The 10101-nt window shown below is 60.3% G+C and overlaps 1 protein-coding gene across 2 annotated transcripts in view; it reads left to right on the forward strand.

Moving 5' to 3' along the window:
• Positions 1–610: 610 nt before the first annotated feature.
• RPS6KA4 (ribosomal protein S6 kinase A4) overlaps positions 611–10101 on the forward strand; it is an 11009-nt gene continuing 1518 nt past the window's right edge. Inside the window, exons 1-15 of one of the 2 annotated variants that reach the window (XM_040639307.1) lie at positions 611–733; positions 842–913; positions 1604–1822; positions 1913–2028; positions 2581–2688; positions 2916–2996; positions 3083–3186; positions 3286–3436; positions 5671–5835; positions 7979–8110; positions 8280–8413; positions 8507–8600; positions 9094–9267; positions 9359–9553; positions 9921–10080. In XM_040639307.1, coding sequence (XP_040495241.1) covers positions 679–733; positions 842–913; positions 1604–1822; positions 1913–2028; positions 2581–2688; positions 2916–2996; positions 3083–3186; positions 3286–3436; positions 5671–5835; positions 7979–8110; positions 8280–8413; positions 8507–8600; positions 9094–9267; positions 9359–9553; positions 9921–10080 — 1960 coding nt within the window. In that variant the 5' untranslated portion in view covers positions 611–678. The remainder of the gene's footprint in view (positions 734–841; positions 914–1603; positions 1823–1912; positions 2029–2580; positions 2689–2915; positions 2997–3082; positions 3187–3285; positions 3437–5670; positions 5836–7978; positions 8111–8279; positions 8414–8506; positions 8601–9093; positions 9268–9358; positions 9554–9920; positions 10081–10101) is intronic. The other variant, XM_040639308.1, reaches the window with a different exon arrangement.

The following is a 10101-nucleotide window of genomic DNA, read 5'->3' on the forward strand; positions in this document are numbered from 1 at the left end:
CACACCGAGGCCGCGGGGGCAGCACCTGGACAGGGACAGCCCTGAGGCTTCAGGGTGCAAGGGGACCTACATGTCCCCTCCCCTCTTCGCCCTGGTCACGGAGTGATCAAAATCGAGGGAGTGAATTGAGATTTTTATGAAATCCCTCACTTTCGCTGGTGGCTAAGAATTGGACAGAGAGGCTTGGCTGCCCTTAGGCCTGGCACCCTGGAGGGGGCGGCTCGAAAGCGCCTGGGTGCCCCCCCCCCTCTACCCCCATGGGGACACGGGCTCCCGTGTCTCATCCCCGCTGGCTTCCGCAGGCACCCAGGCAGACACACCTGGCTCGGGACGGTCCCCCCAGCAGAGGCTTCAGGTTCTCCCCGGACCCCAGACGCGACTCCCAAAGGGTGTTCCCAGGTCACCGGGAGGGTCGCTCGGGGTCCCGGAGCGCACAGCCCTGCCGCCCGCCCCGCGCGCTGAGGGAGCCGCGCCGCCCGCGCCCGCCCACCCGCAGCCCGGCGCTGTCACGTTCCAGCCGCCTGACTCAGGCCGCGCGGGGCGGGGAGCGGGAGGCGGCGCCGGCGCCCGCCTCGGCCCCCGGAGGCGGCACCAGGAAGCGCCCGCCCCGGCCGGAGCCGCCATGTAACCGGCGCCGCCCGGAGCAGAGCCGCGCGGGCCCCCGGCGACCCGCACGCCATGGGGGACGAGGACGAGGACGAGGGCTGCGCCGTGGAGCTGCGGATCACCGAAGGTGGGGCGGGGGGTGGCCAGGGGGCGCGGGGCGGGGTGCGGGCCGCCGGGGGCTGCACCGGGAGGGGGGCATGCACTGGCCGGGCTCATCCGCCTCCTGTGCCCACAGCCAACCTGACCGGGCACGAGGAGAAGGTGAGCGTCGAGAACTTCGAGCTGCTCAAGGTGCTGGGCACGGGAGGTGAGGACCTCCACCCCCCGGGGCAGGTGTCCCGGGCCTGGTGCCTTGGGCCTCCCGGCGGCATAGCCGCCTGGGCCTGGGCCAGGCCTCCGGCGATGCCCCCCACCCTTTCCCGGCACGACCCGCCTTGCCTGCCCCGCCCTGCCCTGCCAGGGTTTGCATGCCCACTCCCAGGGACATGCCTACTCCTAGCGCTGCTCCACATTCACGTTGCTCCTCCCTGCAAGGTCCTCCGGGATTTGCCAACACCCTCCAGGGCTTGCAGCCCTCCCGAGGGATTTGCACACCTCCTCCCCCGTGCGATATGGGAGCCTGGTCTCCAGCTTTGCTCACTCCCAGCTTTGCACAGTCCCCAGCCTGGGTTTGCACATCCCTCCCCGGTCCACGTTGCATCCCCCCCCCATCTGTCTGATCTGCCCTGGCTCTGCCCGCGTTCTGCCCCCACCTTGTGCTGCAAGCCTCCTGGAGCTGCAGGCCTTCCAGCCCGGTTTGCACATCTCCTCCCCGCCCCTCCGGGGCTGTCTACACCTTTTCCTGAGAAGGCTTTGTCAGCCTTTTGCACCCTTGCCTCTCACTCCGGTTCCTTCCCCCAATTTGCACACCCTCTGGGTTGGCATCACCCCTGCCCCCACCCATCCTCACCCCCCTTCCACTCACGGTCTACCCTCCACTCACTCACCGCTCGCACAGCCTACGGGAAGGTGTTCCTGGTGCGGAAGGCAGTCGGGCACGATGCCGGGAAGCTGTATGCCATGAAGGTCCTGCGCAAGGCGGCGCTGGTGCAGCGTGCCAAGACGCAGGAGCACACGCGCACCGAGCGCTCCGTGCTGGAACTCGTGCGCCAGGCCCCCTTCCTGGTTACACTGCACTACGCCTTCCAGACGGATGCCAAGCTGCACCTCATCCTGGGTAAGGGCGGGCCCCTGCCCACCTGGGGGCCACGGAGGCAGGTGGGGCCGCTCAGTCAGGGTTGCTTCCCAACCTCCATTCCACCCCCAGACTATGTGAGTGGAGGCGAGATGTTCACCCACCTCTATCAGCGCCAGCACTTCAAAGAGGCTGAGGTGCGCGTGTACGGGGGCGAGATCGTGCTGGCCCTGGAGCACCTGCACAAGGTGGGTGAGGGCCTGGCCTCCGGGCTGTAGCCTCGGGCGCTGGCCTGGGTCTTGTAAGGGGCCTCCAAACATGGCAGCCTTGAAGTGCTCTCTCTTGGGTGGTCTTGGTGGGAAACAGAGCCGCTTGCCCAGGCCTTCTGGAAGGAAGGCCTTAGCGTTGCCTGGGGAGGGGTCTCTTTCCCTGGTACCTCCTCAAAGGGGCTTTCCTCTGATAGGGAACTCGGGGCTGCCTCCCAGGGCCACGCTCACCGAACTTCCTCAAATAGAGACCTCATGCCTTGGCTCCCAAGGCCTTCTTGCAATGGGGCTCTTCATGCAGGCTCTCCTCCCTCTGGGGCCTTGGGGCCTGGTCCCATGGTGTCCTCCTTCCTTGCTTTTACAGCGGAAATGGCTTTTCCCATCCAACGGCCCGGTGTCTGGGCCCACTCCGTCACCGGAGACCCCTTCTCTAGGGGGCTCCCCTTGTCCCGAGCTGGGTCTTGGTGCCCGGGCACGAGCTGTAGGAGTGGGGGTGTGGGGGGGAAGCCTTAGCGCTTCTCTTGCTCCTGACAGCTGGGTATCATCTACCGCGATCTGAAGCTGGAGAACGTGCTGCTGGACTCCGAGGGCCACATCGTCCTCACAGACTTCGGGCTTAGCAAGGAGTTCCTGACGGAGGAGGTGAGCGAAGGGCAGTCTCTCTGCCCCCTGCATCCCCGTTCAAGCCTTCGCCTTCCTGTCTCCTCCTGCTCCGTGCCCGGCTCTGCGTTTCTCGTGGCGCAGAGGTAAATGCGTCCGGGTCCTGCCTTCAGGACATCCCCTGTGTTCCTACCCTCACAAGTCCAGCGAGTCCTACTCCGAGCCTGGGGGACTGCTGGGTGTCCAAATGGGTCCTCTTGCCCTCCCAGAAAGAACGAACCTTCTCCTTCTGTGGCACTATCGAGTACATGGCTCCCGAAATTATCCGCAGCAAGTCGGGGCATGGCAAGGTGGGTTCGCAGGAGAGTGGGTGGGGAGTGGCGGCGGGGCGAGGCAGGGGTGGCCGCAGGCCCTCACCCCGGCTCTGCCCCGGCAGGCCGTGGACTGGTGGAGCCTGGGTATCCTGATCTTTGAGCTGCTGACCGGGGCCTCACCCTTCACCCTGGAGGGCGAGAGGAACACGCAGGCAGAGGTGTCCCGGTGAGTGGGGCTGGACAAGGTGGGGGGGGACGGGGAGGGGCCTGGGCAGGGTTGGGGAGGGGGCTTGCTGCCCCTGACGCCCCCCCCCAATCCTCCCAGACGGATCCTGAAGTGCTCCCCTCCCTTCCCCCCCCGGATCGGGCCCGTGGCACAGGACCTGCTGCGGCGGCTACTTTGCAAGGACCCCAAAAAGCGGCTGGGCGCGGGGCCCCAGGGGGCGCAGGAAGTCAAGAACCACCCCTTCTTCCAGGTGAGGCTCCTGACTGTCCCCCGCACCTCTCTGCACACTACCCAGATCGGGCCGCTGCTCTGGGTTGGGGGACCCTGGAGGGATGGTCTAAGACTAGCTGATTTCACCTGATTTAGAAAAACCGCCAGATAAAGAGAGTGGGTTTAACTTCTCTCTCTCTGGTGCAACTTGGAAGATGTGTTTCTAGGGGAAAGAATTGTAGGTTCGTTGACTGGTAGGGCTGGCAGGGACTTGAGAATGGCTTCATCGGTCCTTTCACTGGACAGGTTCGGAGAAGGGAGGCGACCTGCTCCAGATCGTGCAGGGAGATGGTGTAGAGCTGGGGACAGGTTGCAGGGGTCCTGTTGGCTCACATCGGTACCACAAGTCACACTTACGGCTCTCCGAACCCACCCAGGCATTTTGTTCTTTGTTCCGGTGCTGTCTGTGTGCCTGTCATTCAGATGGACAGCTGGTCAGTCGCTTGGGTTTCGCTCACTTGTTAAGAGCACGTACAGGTTAGAGTGCGGTGCAGGGTGGATTCTGTTTCTTTGCGAGACCTCGCTGGCTCGGGCCTGTGTGTGGCCAGCGTCGTTGCCTAGCGGGACCCTGGGACAGTGAACACCTGCTGTGTGTTGGCTTTCGCTTGCATGATTTCCCGTCGCCTGCAGAAGTATTCTGATGGTCCCCATCTGCAAAGATGGGGAAACTGAAGTTCAGAGAGGTTAAGTCATTTGCCCAAGGTCACCCAGCCAGGAAATGATGGAGCTCAGATCCAAACCCGTGTCCGGGTGATGTGAAGCCCGTATGCTTCACTGCTGTGTCTGTTTACTTGTGGCCATCAGATCTGCCACTTGTTTGACATCGTTAACAAAAGTGCCCATTTACGGGCACTTACTGTTGGCCAGGCACTCAGTTACCCTTGCTACGAGTGCTGTCTCCTTCAGTCTTCCCACCAAGGTCCCTTGGAGATGTTTTCTGTGATAGGAATCTAAGTCTTTGTGATGAAGTTGTCCCTTTGTGGGGGAAGGGGCCGAGCAGTGTCAGTTTCCTTAAGTGGACACCTCCCCACCCTGGGTGCTGGGAGTGGGTTGATCAGCAATCACTGGAGAGGTCTCTGAGGCCCAATGCTCAGAAGGCGTGTTCCCGCAGTCCCCCTTCTCTCAAGACAGCCTCTTTGGTGATGGCAATGCCGAGGTCCTGGTGCCAGACCCGGGGCCTCCGAGACCAAATCAGGCCTCTTGGCTGCAAGTGACAAAAAGTCCAACTCAAAATGGTGCTACCCCTGGAATAGAGTTTGGCTGCTAAGAAGAGAGATCGGAGTGAGCAGTTGTCTAAACAACATAGAGGTTTATTTATTTGTGTTCTCATATAAAAGTTTGGCGGGTCAGGGCTGCTGTGGTGTTTTAATGAATATAAGCTCCTTTCTTCTTTCTTCTTTTTTTTTAATGCTCCTCCATTCTTAGCGTGTGGCCTCCAGCCCCAGGGTTGCCTCGTGGTGCAAAATGGCTGCTGGAGCGCTTGCCATTTAGGCTGTCATCTAGGCAGAAATCAGGAGGAAAAAGGAGGGGAAGGGCAAAATGGGCACGTGCCAACTGTTTACCCTCCTCTTGAGGTTCTTTCTCTGGATTCTCACAATTTTTACTTACAGGTTGTAGGTCCCCCCCAAGTGTTAAATACAGGCTTTTAGTTGTGTATACTGCTTCCTATACTAACATCAAGGCTATGGTACTAAGGAAGACAGGGAGTATGGAAGTTGAGCAGGCAAAAAACAGGCTCTGCCATCCTAGCTTAAACATAAAAAGGCATATTTTAGCTCCCGTTTATGAAAAGTCCAAGGAAAAGTGGTTTGACCTCAGGCAAGGCTGCATCCAGGTGCTGGATTTATTTTAATAAGAATTTCTTTCTTTGTCTCTTGGGTTTTCTCCATGGGGACTTCATCATTAGACCCCGACGGGGTCCCCAGCAGTTCCAGGCCCATGTCCTCCCAGATTTAAGGCTAGTTGGAGAAAGATTTGTTTTGCATGCCAGTGCTATCGAAAGTCCCAGCATTGACTGAATGTGGTGGAGGGATGATTCTCTGAGGGAAATGGGGATTCTCTTATCAGAGGGAAAGAAACACCAGCTAGGGAAGCAGGAAGAACAACTTTCCACTGAAATGCCAGAGAGAGGAGCTGCCCAGTGAGGGTGGCCTGAGGGGAGAGGGGTTTTCACTTCCTACCCTTCACCCCCAATCTCTCATTCCATTTCTCCAGGGTCTGGATTGGGCTGCTCTGGCTGCCAGGAAAATTCCAGCCCCATTCCGACCCCAGATCCGCTCGGAGCTGGATGTGGGCAACTTTGCAGAGGAATTTACTCGGCTGGAGCCTGTCTACTCACCCCCTGGCAGCCCCCCGCCTGGGGACCCTCGCATCTTCCAGGTGAGTGAGAGCTGCTGCCAGCCTCGACCTGGGGCTGATTCAGGCCCTGTGTTCCGATCAGGACTCAGCATCCCCCCCAGACCCTGTCCACTGGCAGGGTACCTGGAGTTGTCAGTCATACAGACTGCCATGGCAGGACAGGTCTTTGAATTACATGGCTCATCTTTAAATCTCATGATAACGGCCCTTCTACTCCATATCTTTATTGTTATGTAAAGATATTGCTTTAACTATTCAGTTGCTTAAGTGGACAACTAGAAAGAGATGCCATGTTTACACTGTGGCCTTGTGTGTCCCTTGGCAAACCATATCACGTTTGTGGAAGCACAGACCCCTCCACTCAGTGTTAGAAGCTTAGGCCTGTTGGGCAAGGTCAAACTCCTTTGCTTGGCATTCAAGGCCCTACGTGATGCAGTCCTTGCTCAGTGCCCTAGCCTCAGTGCTCACTGTTGTCCCACTTGGTGCTCCAGCACCCACGGACTGCTCAGACATTCCAGAACACACGTCTGTGCCTTTGCACTGGCAATTCCCTCCACCTGGGGTACCTTCCCCACAGTTGCCCACCCGGCAAGCTCCCATTCACCTTTCAAGCCTCCTTGTGCAATGCTGCTCCTGTGTGAATTCCTCCCCACCACTCTGGTCCTGGGTTGGCCTCTCCTTGCGCACTGGTCCTCTGGAGATGGCAGCTCCTTCTAAGCACCCTGTCGGGTTGTATCCTAACTGCCTTACTGGGACTGCCTCCCCTGGTCTGGAAGCTCCCAGGAGGCAAGGACTGTGTTTAATGTCTCTGTCCCTTTGCCCAGTGTGGGGGCCTGGCCTGTAGGTCATGGTCCATAAATACAAAATAAGAACAGGCCAGTAGCAAGTGTAGACGGGTCAGCCGCCCTGTGAGGCTCTCCCAAGTGATGACTGTGTTGGCACGACCCTCCACCGATGGTCTCGCAGTTTCTTGTTTTTGTTTTTTAAAGATTTATTTATTTATTTTAGGGAGTGAGAGAGTGGGTGGGGGAGGGGCAGAGGCAGAGGGAGAGAGACTCTCAAGCAGACTCCATGCCGAGCTGAGCGTGGAAGCTGATGCAGGGGTTGATCCTACAGCCCCAAGGTCAGGACCTGAGCTGAGACCAAGAGTCCGATGCTTTCCTGACTGTACCACCCAGGCGCCCCCATCGTCTCACAGTTCCGAGAAAGTTCTTTCTTGTGAATCAGCGGTTACTTTCATTCATTTATTTTTTTAATTTTAGTTTTTATGGAACTATTTTATCATTTTTTTAAAAGACATATTTTAGAGAGAGAGAGTGCATAAGCCTAGGGGTGGGGAGGAAGAGGGAGAGGGAGAGAGAATCTCCAGCAGACTCCCCAGTGAGCGTGGAGCCTGATGTGGGGCTCGATCCCACCACCCCGAGATCACGACCCGAGCTGAAACCAAGAATTAGACTCCCAACCGACTGAGCCACCCAGGTGCCCCCCATTCATTCATTCATTCATTCGTTCATTTAAGGATTCAAAAATCTGCATTGGGTGCTTACAATGTGCCAGGCACTGAGCTGGGCCCCAGGGACGGATCAATGAACCTAGCAGACACGTGTGGATGGAGTCTGCGTTCTTGTGCACAGTGGGGCTGTTTTTAGGAGAATACAATTCGTCGTTAAACTTACCCTTAAGAATCCCTTGAATTGCCTCTTTGTATTTCTTCAGTAGCCCCCCCCCCTTGCAGAGGAGGCCAATGTTTGGTTTGAGATGAAGGCATAAAGCCTTTTTGTATTCAGTGGGTGGATTTGAATTCTCATAAGCTAAGTGTGTGTGATGCCAGGCCACGGCCCTTTCATGCTTTGGGTCCATTGTTTTCTGGGTCACTGCATTGTGCTAAATGATGCCCTTGGAGTGGGGGGGGGGGTTACTGTGATGAGAACTGTGGAGTCACAGACTCCGGGGCGGGTGCGCATGAACCCAAGTGATCATAGTGCAAGGTGGCTTGAAATGTCCACACACCTGTCTGCACCAGGATACTAAAGCAGCAGCCTCCAGCACTCACTCTAGTCCAGGGTCTTCCCTCTGGGCCCTGCCTCTCCCCGGGTCTGGGCCTTCCAGGGACTCCATATGCACCTCCAGGCCCTATGCCCGTAAGCCCCCTCCACCCCCGCAGGGATACTCCTTTGTGGCGCCCTCCATCCTGTTCGACCATAACAACGCGGTGATGATGACCGATGTCCTGGAAGCGTCCGGCGCTGGAGACCGGCCCGGCCGGGCAGCCGTGGCCAGGAGCGCCATGATGCAGGTGGGTTGGGCCAGGGTGGGACGTTGATTTTGAGGTGTCTGGGCTCGGGGATTCCAGACCTGGCTTCACCAGGCACCGATGGTGTGACCTTGGTGAGGTTTGCAGGTGGCGCGTGGCGTGGCCGCAGGGCTCCCAGGTAGGATCTTTGACGTGCCCCCTTCGCCGCCAGGACTCGCCCTTCTTCCAGCAGTACGAGCTGGACCTGCGGGAGCCCGCGCTGGGCCAGGGCAGCTTCTCCGTGTGTCGCCGCTGCCGCCAGCGCCAGAGCGGCCAGGAGTTCGCCGTCAAGATCCTCAGCCGCAGGTGGGGTGGGCGGGGCCTGGCAAAGCCGGGATGCAAGAGGGCGAGGGCGGGGCCGGAGTTCGGCCCAACTGACCCCGCCTGCCTCACCCCCAGGCTGGAGGCGAACACACAGCGAGAAGTGGCCGCCCTGCGGCTTTGCCAGTCGCACCCAAACGTGGTGAAGTTGCACGATGTGCATCACGACCAGGTGACCCTTTCTTGGGCGGGGGCGCAACGCAGGGACTCCGGAGGCTGCCCTTGGAAGGGAGGAGGGGCGATAGGGGGTGTGGTGGGCGGGGAGGCGGGCAGGAGGAGGGGCCTGAGGCCGCCGTGGGAGGGGCTTGAGGCCTGGGTGGGTGGGGGCGCTGAGGGACTTGGCAGGCCAGGGAGGTGGGATTTGAGCCGAGTAGGGCCGGAGGATGGGAAGGCGGAGCTGAGGATGGCCAAGGGAACCGAATATGAGGACGACGTGGAAGGGGCTAGGATTTAAGGTGGCAGGGGGGCGGAGGCCCAGAAGGACGTGGGGCCTAAGGGTGGTTTTGGGGTGGTCTTGAGTTCCGGGCTCGGATAGGGGCGGGGCCTGAGGCTAAGGGCGGGGCCTGGCCAGTGGGTGGGGCTCGGGGGGATGGGGGTGGGGGAGGTAGGTAGGTAGGTGGGACCTCGGCCCAGGTGGTGACCTCCGCCCGCCGCTCCGCCCGCAGCTGCACACGTACCTGGTTCTGGAGCTGCTGCGGGGCGGGGAGCTGCTGGAGCACATCCGCAAGAAGCGGCACTTCAGCGAGTCCGAAGCGAGCCAGATCCTGCGCAGCCTCGTGTCGGCCGTGAGCTTCATGCACGAGGAGGCGGGCGTGGTGCATCGCGACCTCAAGCCCGAGGTGGGCGCGGAACTCGGGCAGAGCTCGGACAGCCGGGGAGGGCTGAGGCGCGGAGGGCTGGTCTCTGACGGCCGCCCCACCGCCCTCACAGAACATTCTGTATGCCGATGACACGCCCGGAGCCCCCGTGAAGATCATCGACTTTGGGTTCGCGCGGCTGCGCCCGCAGAGCCCCGCGGGGCCCATGCAGACGCCCTGCTTCACGCTGCAGTACGCAGCTCCTGAGCTGTTGGCGCAGCAGGGCTACGACGAGTCCTGCGACCTCTGGAGCCTCGGCGTCATTCTGGTATGAGACGGGTCCCGGGACGGTTCGGGGTGCCTCGAGCCCGGGGTCAGAGGGCTTCCTGATGCGGGCCAGCAGGGACGCCCCCGAGGCAGAGGACAGGGGACGTTTTGGTGGGGGGGGGGCGGGTTTGCTGTGAGGCTGGGTTTAGAGGTCATCCCAGGACAGAGGCCCCCGGGGTTGCTCAGGTGCTGGGGTCAGGGCCCCCGAGTATTAGGGGTTGGAGGTCAGGGTTCAACATCATGCATGGGCCTCGGGAGTTACCCTCGTAGAGAGGGCGAATAGTTCTGTGGGTGGCTAAGTCAGCCTCCTGGCCTCTCTAGGCCCTGCAGCCTGGACTGGTCTCACTCCCCGCCCCCCATCTCCCCAGTACATGATGCTGTCGGGGCAGGTCCCCTTCCAGGGGGCCTCAGGCCAGGGCGGGCAGAGCCAGGCAGCAGAGATCATGTGCAAGATCCGCGAGGGGCGCTTCTCTCTCGACGGGGAGGCCTGGCAGGGCGTGTCTGAGGAAGCTAAGGAGCTGGTCCGAGGTGCGGAGGCGGGGGGGGGGG

The sequence above is a fragment of the Ursus maritimus genome, unplaced genomic scaffold, assembly GCF_017311325.1.
Source record: "Ursus maritimus isolate PB19 unplaced genomic scaffold, ASM1731132v1 scaffold_23, whole genome shotgun sequence".
Classification (NCBI taxonomy): Eukaryota; Metazoa; Chordata; class Mammalia; order Carnivora; family Ursidae; genus Ursus; species Ursus maritimus.